At 46.9% G+C, this 13,562-nt stretch overlaps 1 protein-coding gene across 1 annotated transcript in view; it reads left to right on the top strand.

Moving 5' to 3' along the window:
* Window positions 1–13,562, top strand: part of LOC144466903 (uncharacterized) — a 34,428-nt gene that overhangs the window by 19,164 nt on the left and 1,702 nt on the right. Inside the window, exons 24-38 of the mRNA XM_078174825.1 lie at window positions 236–829; window positions 1,064–1,663; window positions 1,928–2,521; window positions 2,756–3,355; window positions 3,620–4,213; window positions 4,448–5,047; window positions 5,312–5,905; window positions 6,140–6,739; window positions 7,004–7,597; window positions 7,832–8,443; window positions 9,542–10,123; window positions 10,388–10,981; window positions 11,216–11,815; window positions 12,080–12,666; window positions 12,913–13,507. Of these exons, the coding sequence (XP_078030951.1) occupies window positions 236–829; window positions 1,064–1,663; window positions 1,928–2,521; window positions 2,756–3,355; window positions 3,620–4,213; window positions 4,448–5,047; window positions 5,312–5,905; window positions 6,140–6,739; window positions 7,004–7,597; window positions 7,832–8,443; window positions 9,542–10,123; window positions 10,388–10,981; window positions 11,216–11,815; window positions 12,080–12,666; window positions 12,913–13,507 (8,940 nt within the window). The remainder of the gene's footprint in view (window positions 1–235; window positions 830–1,063; window positions 1,664–1,927; window positions 2,522–2,755; window positions 3,356–3,619; window positions 4,214–4,447; window positions 5,048–5,311; window positions 5,906–6,139; window positions 6,740–7,003; window positions 7,598–7,831; window positions 8,444–9,541; window positions 10,124–10,387; window positions 10,982–11,215; window positions 11,816–12,079; window positions 12,667–12,912; window positions 13,508–13,562) is intronic.

The following is a 13,562-nucleotide window of genomic DNA, read 5'->3' as shown; positions in this document are numbered from 1 at the left end:
CCTGAAAGTCTACCTGACTTGTTTCACCTAGACTGAGGAAAAGCATTTGAGTGCAGTATACATGTTTAGCTTCACGTGCACATTTAAATAGAGATGGTGATGTGCTTTCCTTTGGTTACAAATTGAAATAGGCAATGCTAGATGTTTTGACAAAAATAGTCCACCACTTGATGATGAGTCCAGGGGCGTACTTTTGGCAAAGGTTTTTATTTTTTGTCTTCCTGTCTTTTCTTAGTTGACACTGCCAAAAAGGATATCGTATTCCTTCTGGATGGTTCTGATAGCACAAGGACTGGCTTCCCTGCCATGCGTGATTTTGTTGAGAGGGTGGTGGAGAAGCTCAATGTGGGAGAAAACAAAGACCGTGTCTCTGTAGTCCAGTACAGCAGAGATGCACAGGTCCATTTCAATCTGAAAAGATACACCACAAGAGAGGATATTGTGGATGCGCTCAGAGGGCTGACACACAAAGGGGGCAGACCCCTCAACACCGGGGTCGCTCTCCAATATGTCAGGGACAGCGTCTTTACAAACTCCTCCGGGAGTAGGCTCCTGCAAGGCGTTCCACAGATGTTGATCCTGTTAAATGGTGGAAGGTCTTATGACAATGTAGATACCCCAGCGTCTGCTCTCAAACAGCAGGGCATCTTTGTGATTGGCATTGGAACAAGGAGCTCTGACAGCGGAGAGCTGCAGAAGATATCACATGAGCCTAGTTACGCTCTATCAGTGTCTGAGTTCACTGACCTCCCCAGTGTCCTAGAACAGCTCTCCTCTGTAATGAACAGAGTACTAACGAGGGTCACGCCCATGACACCAACAGTAACTGGTAAGAAAGTGACAGATTTTTACATTCCAACATTACGTTAGGATGCAAATTCAACAGTTTGAAAGTGTACTTCACTAAGCTGAGATCAACCAGTTCCACTTTGACAAAACAGTTGTGCCAGAATCAGTAGAGTTAATGTTGTAAACCTTGAGGTTAGCTTTCATCGTGTGACTTTTGTATGGCAAATGTTTGACACATGAACCTAAATATGTCTCAAATTCTATGTTTTCCTAGTGGAGAGACAGCCACTAGGAAGGGATGTTGTGTTCTTGCTGGACGGATCCGATGGCACTAGAACTGAATTCCCAGCTATGCGAGACTTTGTCCACAGACTAGTAGAGAAACTCAGTGTGGATGACAGCAAAGACCGTGTCTCAGTGGTTCAGTACAGCAGAGATCCAGCTGTCCAGTTCTATCTGAACACGTACACCACAAAGGGCGAGATCCTTGACACTGTCAGAGGTTTGAGGCACAAAGGCGGAAGACCCCTCAACACTGGAGCAGCTCTCCAGTACTTGAGGGATAATGTCTTCACGGCCTCTGGCGGAAGCAGGCGCCTGGAAGGAGTTCCACAGATCCTGGTATTGCTAAGTGGTGGAAGGTCTTTCGACAGTGTTGATGCACCAGCCTCTGCTCTCAAACAGCTGGGTGTCTTGACCTTTGCAATTGGAACCAAGAACTCTGATAGCAGAGAACTGCAGAAGATATCCCGCGATCCCAGTTATGCTCTGTCTGTGTCTGAATTCACTGACCTTCCTAGTGTCCAACAGCAACTTCAGTCCTCCGTGGAGGCTGTGGTTGCTGAAGTCACCTCAGAACCACCAACTGTACTTGGTATGTTGACAAGCACAGCTTCTTGCTGGCCTGAAAGTCTACCTGACTTGTTTCACCTAGACTGAGGAAAAGCATTTGAGTGCAATATACATGTTTAGCTTCACGTGCGCATTTAAATAGAGATGGTGGTGTGCTTTCCTTTGGTTACAAATTGAAATAGGCAATGCTAGATGTTTTGACAAAAATAGTCCACCACTTGATGATGAGTCCAGGAGCGTACTTTTGGCAAAGGTTTTTATTTTTTGTCTTCCTGTCTTTTCTCAGTTGACACTGCCAAAAAGGATATCGTATTCCTTCTGGATGGTTCTGATAGCACAAGGACTGGCTTCCCTGCCATGCGTGATTTTGTTGAGAGGGTGGTGGAGAAGCTCAATGTGGGAGAAAACAAAGACCGTGTCTCTGTAGTCCAGTACAGCAGAGATGCACAGGTCCATTTCAATCTGAAAAGATACACCACAAGAGAGGATATTGTGGATGCGCTCAGAGGGCTGACACACAAAGGGGGCAGACCCCTCAACACCGGGGCCGCTCTCCAATATGTCAGGGACAGCGTCTTTACAAACTCCTCCGGGAGTAGGCTCCTGCAAGGCGTTCCACAGATGTTGATCCTGCTAAATGGTGGAAGGTCTTATGACAATGTAGATACCCCAGCGTCTGCTCTCAAACAGCAGGGCATCTTTGTGATTGGCATTGGAACAAGGAGCTCTGACAGCGGAGAGCTGCAGAAGATATCACATGAGCCTAGTTACGCTCTATCAGTGTCTGAGTTCACTGACCTCCCCAGTGTCCTAGAACAGCTCTCCTCTGTAATGAACAGAGTACTAACGAGGGTCACGCCCATGACACCAACAGTAACTGGTAAGAAAGTGACAGATTTTTACATTCCAACATTACGTTAGGATGCAAATTCAACAGTTTGAAAGTGTACTTCACTAAGCTGAGATCAACCAGTTCCACTTTGACAAAACAGTTGTGCCAGAATCAGTAGAGTTAATGTTGTAAACCTTGAGGTTAGCTTTCATCGTGTGACTTTTGTATGGCAAATGTTTGACACATGAACCTAAATATGTCTCAAATTCTGTGTTTTCCTAGTGGAGAGACAGCCACTAGGAAGGGATGTTGTGTTCTTGCTGGACGGATCCGATGGCACTAGAACTGAATTCCCAGCTATGCGAGACTTTGTCCACAGACTAGTAGAGAAACTCAGTGTGGATGACAGCAAAGACCGTGTCTCAGTGGTTCAGTACAGCAGAGATCCAGCTGTCCAGTTCTATCTGAACACGTACACCACAAAGGGCGAGATCCTTGACACTGTCAGAGGTTTGAGGCACAAAGGCGGAAGACCCCTCAACACTGGAGCAGCTCTCCAGTACTTGAGGGATAACGTCTTCACGGCCTCTGGCGGAAGCAGGCGCCTGGAAGGAGTTCCACAGATCCTGGTATTGCTAAGTGGTGGAAGGTCTTTCGACAGTGTTGATGCACCAGCCTCTGCTCTCAAACAGCTGGGTGTCTTGACCTTTGCAATTGGAACCAAGAACTCTGATAGCAGAGAACTGCAGAAGATATCCCGCGATCCCAGTTATGCTCTGTCTGTGTCTGAATTCACTGACCTTCCCAGTGTCCAACAGCAACTTCAGTCCTCCGTGGAGGCTGTGGTTGCTGAAGTCACCTCAGAACCACCAACTGTACTTGGTATGTTGACAAGCACAGCTTCTTGCTGGCCTGAAAGTCTACCTGACTTGTTTCACCTAGACTGAGGAAAAGCATTTGAGTGCAATATACATGTTTAGCTTCACGTGCGCATTTAAATAGAGATGGTGGTGTGCTTTCCTTTGGTTACAAATTGAAATAGGCAATGCTAGATGTTTTGACAAAAATAGTCCACCACTTGATGATGAGTCCAGGAGCGTACTTTTGGCAAAGGTTTTTATTTTTTGTCTTCCTGTCTTTTCTCAGTTGACACTGCCAAAAAGGATATCGTATTCCTTCTGGATGGTTCTGATAGCACAAGGACTGGCTTCCCTGCCATGCGTGATTTTGTTGAGAGGGTGGTGGAGAAGCTCAATGTGGGAGAAAACAAAGACCGTGTCTCTGTAGTCCAGTACAGCAGAGATGCACAGGTCCATTTCAATCTGAAAAGATACACCACAAGAGAGGATATTGTGGATGCGCTCAGAGGGCTGACACACAAAGGGGGCAGACCCCTCAACACCGGGGTCGCTCTCCAATATGTCAGGGACAGCGTCTTTACAAACTCCTCCGGGAGTAGGCTCCTGCAAGGCGTTCCACAGATGTTGATCCTGCTAAATGGTGGAAGGTCTTATGACAATGTAGATACCCCAGCGTCTGCTCTCAAACAGCAGGGCATCTTTGTGATTGGCATTGGAACAAGGAGCTCTGACAGCGGAGAGCTGCAGAAGATATCACATGAGCCTAGTTACGCTCTATCAGTGTCTGAGTTCACTGACCTCCCCAGTGTCCTAGAACAGCTCTCCTCTGTAATGAACAGAGTACTAACGAGGGTCACGCCCATGACACCAACAGTAACTGGTAAGAAAGTGACAGATTTTTACATTCCAACATTACGTTAGGATGCAAATTCAACAGTTTGAAAGTGTACTTCACTAAGCTGAGATCAACCAGTTCCACTTTGACAAAACAGTTGTGCCAGAATCAGTAGAGTTAATGTTGTAAACCTTGAGGTTAGCTTTCATCGTGTGACTTTTGTATGGCAAATGTTTGACACATGAACCTAAATATGTCTCAAATTCTATGTTTTCCTAGTGGAGAGACAGCCACTAGGAAGGGATGTTGTGTTCTTGCTGGACGGATCCGATGGCACTAGAACTGAATTCCCAGCTATGCGAGACTTTGTCCACAGACTAGTAGAGAAACTCAGTGTGGATGACAGCAAAGACCGTGTCTCAGTGGTTCAGTACAGCAGAGATCCAGCTGTCCAGTTCTATCTGAACACGTACACCACAAAGGGCGAGATCCTTGACACTGTCAGAGGTTTGAGGCACAAAGGCGGAAGACCCCTCAACACTGGAGCAGCTCTCCAGTACTTGAGGGATAACGTCTTCACGGCCTCTGGCGGAAGCAGGCGCCTGGAAGGAGTTCCACAGATCCTGGTATTGCTAAGTGGTGGAAGGTCTTTCGACAGTGTTGATGCACCAGCCTCTGCTCTCAAACAGCTGGGTGTCTTGACCTTTGCAATTGGAACCAAGAACTCTGATAGCAGAGAACTGCAGAAGATATCCCGCGATCCCAGTTATGCTCTGTCTGTGTCTGAATTCACTGACCTTCCCAGTGTCCAACAGCAACTTCAGTCCTCCGTGGAGGCTGTGGTTGCTGAAGTCACCTCAGAACCACCAACTGTACTTGGTATGTTGACAAGCACAGCTTCTTGCTGGCCTGAAAGTCTACCTGACTTGTTTCACCTAGACTGAGGAAAAGCATTTGAGTGCAGTATACATGTTTAGCTTCACGTGCACATTTAAATAGAGATGGTGATGTGCTTTCCTTTGGTTACAAATTGAAATAGGCAATGCTAGATGTTTTGACAAAAATAGTCCACCACTTGATGATGAGTCCAGGGGCGTACTTTTGGCAAAGGTTTTTATTTTTTGTCTTCCTGTCTTTTCTTAGTTGACACTGCCAAAAAGGATATCGTATTCCTTCTGGATGGTTCTGATAGCACAAGGACTGGCTTCCCTGCCATGCGTGATTTTGTTGAGAGGGTGGTGGAGAAGCTCAATGTGGGAGAAAACAAAGACCGTGTCTCTGTAGTCCAGTACAGCAGAGATGCACAGGTCCATTTCAATCTGAAAAGATACACCACAAGAGAGGATATTGTGGATGCGCTCAGAGGGCTGACACACAAAGGGGGCAGACCCCTCAACACCGGGGTCGCTCTCCAATATGTCAGGGACAGCGTCTTTACAAACTCCTCCGGGAGTAGGCTCCTGCAAGGCGTTCCACAGATGTTGATCCTGTTAAATGGTGGAAGGTCTTATGACAATGTAGATACCCCAGCGTCTGCTCTCAAACAGCAGGGCATCTTTGTGATTGGCATTGGAACAAGGAGCTCTGACAGCGGAGAGCTGCAGAAGATATCACATGAGCCTAGTTACGCTCTATCAGTGTCTGAGTTCACTGACCTCCCCAGTGTCCTAGAACAGCTCTCCTCTGTAATGAACAGAGTACTAACGAGGGTCACGCCCATGACACCAACAGTAACTGGTAAGAAAGTGACAGATTTTTACATTCCAACATTACGTTAGGATGCAAATTCAACAGTTTGAAAGTGTACTTCACTAAGCTGAGATCAACCAGTTCCACTTTGACAAAACAGTTGTGCCAGAATCAGTAGAGTTAATGTTGTAAACCTTGAGGTTAGCTTTCATCGTGTGACTTTTGTATGGCAAATGTTTGACACATGAACCTAAATATGTCTCAAATTCTATGTTTTCCTAGTGGAGAGACAGCCACTAGGAAGGGATGTTGTGTTCTTGCTGGACGGATCCGATGGCACTAGAACTGAATTCCCAGCTATGCGAGACTTTGTCCACAGACTAGTAGAGAAACTCAGTGTGGATGACAGCAAAGACCGTGTCTCAGTGGTTCAGTACAGCAGAGATCCAGCTGTCCAGTTCTATCTGAACACGTACACCACAAAGGGCGAGATCCTTGACACTGTCAGAGGTTTGAGGCACAAAGGCGGAAGACCCCTCAACACTGGAGCAGCTCTCCAGTACTTGAGGGATAATGTCTTCACGGCCTCTGGCGGAAGCAGGCGCCTGGAAGGAGTTCCACAGATCCTGGTATTGCTAAGTGGTGGAAGGTCTTTCGACAGTGTTGATGCACCAGCCTCTGCTCTCAAACAGCTGGGTGTCTTGACCTTTGCAATTGGAACCAAGAACTCTGATAGCAGAGAACTGCAGAAGATATCCCGCGATCCCAGTTATGCTCTGTCTGTGTCTGAATTCACTGACCTTCCCAGTGTCCAACAGCAACTTCAGTCCTCCGTGGAGGCTGTGGTTGCTGAAGTCACCTCAGAACCACCAACTGTACTTGGTATGTTGACAAGCACAGCTTCTTGCTGGCCTGAAAGTCTACCTGACTTGTTTCACCTAGACTGAGGAAAAGCATTTGAGTGCAATATACATGTTTAGCTTCACGTGCGCATTTAAATAGAGATGGTGGTGTGCTTTCCTTTGGTTACAAATTGAAATAGGCAATGCTAGATGTTTTGACAAAAATAGTCCACCACTTGATGATGAGTCCAGGAGCGTACTTTTGGCAAAGGTTTTTATTTTTTGTCTTCCTGTCTTTTCTCAGTTGACACTGCCAAAAAGGATATCGTATTCCTTCTGGATGGTTCTGATAGCACAAGGACTGGCTTCCCTGCCATGCGTGATTTTGTTGAGAGGGTGGTGGAGAAGCTCAATGTGGGAGAAAACAAAGACCGTGTCTCTGTAGTCCAGTACAGCAGAGATGCACAGGTCCATTTCAATCTGAAAAGATACACCACAAGAGAGGATATTGTGGATGCGCTCAGAGGGCTGACACACAAAGGGGGCAGACCCCTCAACACCGGGGTCGCTCTCCAATATGTCAGGGACAGCGTCTTTACAAACTCCTCCGGGAGTAGGCTCCTGCAAGGCGTTCCACAGATGTTGATCCTGCTAAATGGTGGAAGGTCTTATGACAATGTAGATACCCCAGCGTCTGCTCTCAAACAGCAGGGCATCTTTGTGATTGGCATTGGAACAAGGAGCTCTGACAGCGGAGAGCTGCAGAAGATATCACATGAGCCTAGTTACGCTCTATCAGTGTCTGAGTTCACTGACCTCCCCAGTGTCCTAGAACAGCTCTCCTCTGTAATGAACAGAGTACTAACGAGGGTCACGCCCATGACACCAACAGTAACTGGTAAGAAAGTGACAGATTTTTACATTCCAACATTACGTTAGGATGCAAATTCAACAGTTTGAAAGTGTACTTCACTAAGCTGAGATCAACCAGTTCCACTTTGACAAAACAGTTGTGCCAGAATCAGTAGAGTTAATGTTGTAAACCTTGAGGTTAGCTTTCATCGTGTGACTTTTGTATGGCAAATGTTTGACACATGAACCTAAATATGTCTCAAATTCTATGTTTTCCTAGTGGAGAGACAGCCACTAGGAAGGGATGTTGTGTTCTTGCTGGACGGATCCGATGGCACTAGAACTGAATTCCCAGCTATGCGAGACTTTGTCCACAGACTAGTAGAGAAACTCAGTGTGGATAACAGCAAAGACCGTGTCTCAGTGGTTCAGTACAGCAGAGATCCAGCTGTCCAGTTCTATCTGAACACGTACACCACAAAGGGCGAGATCCTTGACACTGTCAGAGGTTTGAGGCACAAAGGCGGAAGACCCCTCAACACTGGAGCAGCTCTCCAGTACTTGAGGGATAATGTCTTCACGGCCTCTGGCGGAAGCAGGCGCCTGGAAGGAGTTCCACAGATCCTGGTATTGCTAAGTGGTGGAAGGTCTTTCGACAGTGTTGATGCACCAGCCTCTGCTCTCAAACAGCTGGGTGTCTTGACCTTTGCAATTGGAACCAAGAACTCTGATAGCAGAGAACTGCAGAAGATATCCCGCGATCCCAGTTATGCTCTGTCTGTGTCTGAATTCACTGACCTTCCCAGTGTCCAACAGCAACTTCAGTCCTCCGTGGAGGCTGTGGTTGCTGAAGTCACCTCAGAACCACCAACTGTACTTGGTATGTTGACAAGCACAGCTTCTTGCTGGCCTGAAAGTCTACCTGACTTGTTTCACCTAGACTGAGGAAAAGCATTTGAGTGCAATATACATGTTTAGCTTCACGTGCGCATTTAAATAGAGATGGTGGTGTGCTTTCCTTTGGTTACAAATTGAAATAGGCAATGCTAGATGTTTTGACAAAAATAGTCCACCACTTGATGATGAGTCCAGGAGCGTACTTTTGGCAAAGGTTTTTATTTTTTCTCTTCCTGTCTTTTCTCAGTTGACACTGCCAAAAAGGATATCGTATTCCTTCTGGATGGTTCTGATAGCACAAGGACTGGCTTCCCTGCCATGCGTGATTTTGTTGAGAGGGTGGTGGAGAAGCTCAATGTGGGAGAAAACAAAGACCGTGTCTCTGTAGTCCAGTACAGCAGAGATGCACAGGTCCATTTCAATCTGAAAAGATACACCACAAGAGAGGATATTGTGGATGCGCTCAGAGGGCTGACACACAAAGGGGGCAGACCCCTCAACACCGGGGTCGCTCTCCAATATGTCAGGGACAGCGTCTTTACAAACTCCTCCGGGAGTAGGCTCCTGCAAGGCGTTCCACAGATGTTGATCCTGCTAAATGGTGGAAGGTCTTATGACAATGTAGATACCCCAGCGTCTGCTCTCAAACAGCAGGGCATCTTTGTGATTGGCATTGGAACAAGGAGCTCTGACAGCGGAGAGCTGCAGAAGATATCACATGAGCCTAGTTACGCTCTATCAGTGTCTGAGTTCACTGACCTCCCCAGTGTCCTAGAACAGCTCTCCTCTGTAATGAACAGAGTACTAACGAGGGTCACGCCCATGACACCAACAGTAACTGGTAAGAAAGTGACAGATTTTTACATTCCAACATTACGTTAGGATGCAAATTCAACAGTTTGAAAGTGTACTTCACTAAGCTGAGATCAACCAGTTCCACTTTGACAAAACAGTTGTGCCAGAATCAGTAGAGTTAATGTTGTAAACCTTGAGGTTAGCTTTCATCGTGTGACTTTTGTATGGCAAATGTTTGACACATGAACCTAAATATGTCTCAAATTCTATGTTTTCCTAGTGGAGAGACAGCCACTAGGAAGGGATGTTGTGTTCTTGCTGGACGGATCCGATGGCACTAGAACTGAATTCCCAGCTATGCGAGACTTTGTCCACAGACTAGTAGAGAAACTCAGTGTGGATGACAGCAAAGACCGTGTCTCAGTGGTTCAGTACAGCAGAGATCCAGCTGTCCAGTTCTATCTGAACACGTACACCACAAAGGGCGAGATCCTTGACACTGTCAGAGGTTTGAGGCACAAAGGCGGAAGACCCCTCAACACTGGAGCAGCTCTCCAGTACTTGAGGGATAACGTCTTCACGGCCTCTGGCGGAAGCAGGCGCCTGGAAGGAGTTCCACAGATCCTGGTATTGCTAAGTGGTGGAAGGTCTTTCGACAGTGTTGATGCACCAGCCTCTGCTCTCAAACAGCTGGGTGTCTTGACCTTTGCAATTGGAACCAAGAACTCTGATAGCAGAGAACTGCAGAAGATATCCCGCGATCCCAGTTATGCTCTGTCTGTGTCTGAATTCACTGACCTTCCCAGTGTCCAACAGCAACTTCAGTCCTCCGTGGAGGCTGTGGTTGCTGAAGTCACCTCAGAACCACCAACTGTACTTGGTATGTTGACAAGCACAGCTTCTTGCTGGCCTGAAAGTCTACCTGACTTGTTTCACCTAGACTGAGGAAAAGCATTTGAGTGCAATATACATGTTTAGCTTCACGTGCGCATTTAAATAGAGATGGTGGTGTGCTTTCCTTTGGTTACAAATTGAAATAGGCAATGCTAGATGTTTTGACAAAAATAGTCCACCACTTGATGATGAGTCCAGGAGCGTACTTTTGGCAAAGGTTTTTATTTTTTCTCTTCCTGTCTTTTCTCAGTTGACACTGCCAAAAAGGATATCGTATTCCTTCTGGATGGTTCTGATAGCACAAGGACTGGCTTCCCTGCCATGCGTGATTTTGTTGAGAGGGTGGTGGAGAAGCTCAATGTGGGAGAAAACAAAGACCGTGTCTCTGTAGTCCAGTACAGCAGAGATGCACAGGTCCATTTCAATCTGAAAAGATACACCACAAGAGAGGATATTGTGGATGCGCTCAGAGGGCTGACACACAAAGGGGGCAGACCCCTCAACACCGGGGTCGCTCTCCAATATGTCAGGGACAGCGTCTTTACAAACTCCTCCGGGAGTAGGCTCCTGCAAGGCGTTCCACAGATGTTGATCCTGCTAAATGGTGGAAGGTCTTATGACAATGTAGATACCCCAGCGTCTGCTCTCAAACAGCAGGGCATCTTTGTGATTGGCATTGGAACAAGGAGCTCTGACAGCGGAGAGCTGCAGAAGATATCACATGAGCCTAGTTACGCTCTATCAGTGTCTGAGTTCACTGACCTCCCCAGTGTCCTAGAACAGCTCTCCTCTGTAATGAACAGAGTACTAACGAGGGTCACGCCCATGACACCAACAGTAACTGGTAAGAAAGTGACAGATTTTTACATTCCAACATTACGTTAGGATGCAAATTCAACAGTTTGAAAGTGTACTTCACTAAGCTGAGATCAACCAGTTCCACTTTGACAAAACAGTTGTGCCAGAATCAGTAGAGTTAATGTTGTAAACCTTGAGGTTAGCTTTCATCGTGTGACTTTTGTATGGCAAATGTTTGACACATGAACCTAAATATGTCTCAAATTCTATGTTTTCCTAGTGGAGAGACAGCCACTAGGAAGGGATGTTGTGTTCTTGCTGGACGGATCCGATGGCACTAGAACTGAATTCCCAGCTATGCGAGACTTTGTCCACAGACTAGTAGAGAAACTCAGTGTGGATGACAGCAAAGACCGTGTCTCAGTGGTTCAGTACAGCAGAGATCCAGCTGTCCAGTTCTATCTGAACACGTACACCACAAAGGGCGAGATCCTTGACACTGTCAGAGGTTTGAGGCACAAAGGCGGAAGACCCCTCAACACTGGAGCAGCTCTCCAGTACTTGAGGGATAACGTCTTCACGGCCTCTGGCGGAAGCAGGCGCCTGGAAGGAGTTCCACAGATCCTGGTATTGCTAAGTGGTGGAAGGTCTTTCGACAGTGTTGATGCACCAGCCTCTGCTCTCAAACAGCTGGGTGTCTTGACCTTTGCAATTGGAACCAAGAACTCTGATAGCAGAGAACTGCAGAAGATATCCCGCGATCCCAGTTATGCTCTGTCTGTGTCTGAATTCACTGACCTTCCCAGTGTCCAACAGCAACTTCAGTCCTCCGTGGAGGCTGTGGTTGCTGAAGTCACCTCAGAACCACCAACTGTACTTGGTATGTTGACAAGCACAGCTTCTTGCTGGCCTGAAAGTCTACCTGACTTGTTTCACCTAGACTGAGGAAAAGCATTTGAGTGCAATATACATGTTTAGCTTCACGTGCGCATTTAAATAGAGATGGTGGTGTGCTTTCCTTTGGTTACAAATTGAAATAGGCAATGCTAGATGTTTTGACAAAAATAGTCCACCACTTGATGATGAGTCCAGGAGCGTACTTTTGGCAAAGGTTTTTATTTTTTCTCTTCCTGTCTTTTCTCAGTTGACACTGCCAAAAAGGATATCGTATTCCTTCTGGATGGTTCTGATAGCACAAGGACTGGCTTCCCTGCCATGCGTGATTTTGTTGAGAGGGTGGTGGAGAAGCTCAATGTGGGAGAAAACAAAGACCGTGTCTCTGTAGTCCAGTACAGCAGAGATGCACAGGTCCATTTCAATCTGAAAAGATACACCACAAGAGAGGATATTGTGGATGCGCTCAGAGGGCTGACACACAAAGGGGGCAGACCCCTCAACACCGGGGCCGCTCTCCAATATGTCAGGGACAGCATCTTTACAAACTCCTCCGGGAGTAGGCTCCTGCAAGGCGTTCCACAGATGTTGATCCTGCTAAATGGTGGAAGGTCTTATGACAATGTAGATACCCCAGCGTCTGCTCTCAAACAGCAGGGCATCTTTGTGATTGGCATTGGAACAAGGAGCTCTGACAGCGGAGAGCTGCAGAAGATATCACATGAGCCTAGTTACGCTCTATCAGTGTCTGAGTTCACTGACCTCCCCAGTGTCCTAGAACAGCTCTCCTCTGTAATGAACAGAGTACTAACGAGGGTCACGCCCATGACACCAACAGTAACTGGTAAGAAAGTGACAGATTTTTACATTCCAACATTACGTTAGGATGCAAATTCAACAGTTTGAAAGTGTACTTCACTAAGCTGAGATCAACCAGTTCCACTTTGACAAAACAGTTGTGCCAGAATCAGTAGAGTTAATGTTGTAAACCTTGAGGTTAGCTTTCATCGTGTGACTTTTGTATGGCAAATGTTTGACACATGAACCTAAATATGTCTCAAATTCTATGTTTTCCTAGTGGAGAGACAGCCACTAGGAAGGGATGTTGTGTTCTTGCTGGACGGATCCGATGGCACTAGAACTGAATTCCCAGCTATGCGAGACTTTGTCCACAGACTAGTAGAGAAACTCAGTGTGGATGACAGCAAAGACCGTGTCTCAGTGGTTCAGTACAGCAGAGATCCAGCTGTCCAGTTCTATCTGAACACGTACACCACAAAGGGCGAGATCCTTGACACTGTCAGAGGTTTGAGGCACAAAGGCGGAAGACCCCTCAACACTGGAGCAGCTCTCCAGTACTTGAGGGATAACGTCTTCACGGCCTCTGGCGGAAGCAGGCGCCTGGAAGGAGTTCCACAGATCCTGGTATTGCTAAGTGGTGGAAGGTCTTTCGACAGTGTTGATGCACCAGCCTCTGCTCTCAAACAGCTGGGTGTCTTGACCTTTGCAATTGGAACCAAGAACTCTGATAGCAGAGAACTGCAGAAGATATCCCGCGATCCCAGTTATGCTCTGTCTGTGTCTGAATTCACTGACCTTCCCAGTGTCCAACAGCAACTTCAGTCCTCCGTGGAGGCTGTGGTTGCTGAAGTTACCTCAGAACCACCAACTGTACTTGGTATGTTGACAAGCACAGCTTCTTGCTGGCCTGAAAGTCTACCTGACTTGTTTCA

This window comes from Epinephelus lanceolatus, chromosome 14 (assembly GCF_041903045.1).
Source record: "Epinephelus lanceolatus isolate andai-2023 chromosome 14, ASM4190304v1, whole genome shotgun sequence".
Taxonomy (NCBI): domain Eukaryota; kingdom Metazoa; phylum Chordata; class Actinopteri; order Perciformes; family Serranidae; genus Epinephelus; species Epinephelus lanceolatus.
The sequence above is the reverse complement of the archived record's forward strand: the minus strand, read 5'-3'. Positions and strand labels throughout refer to the sequence as shown.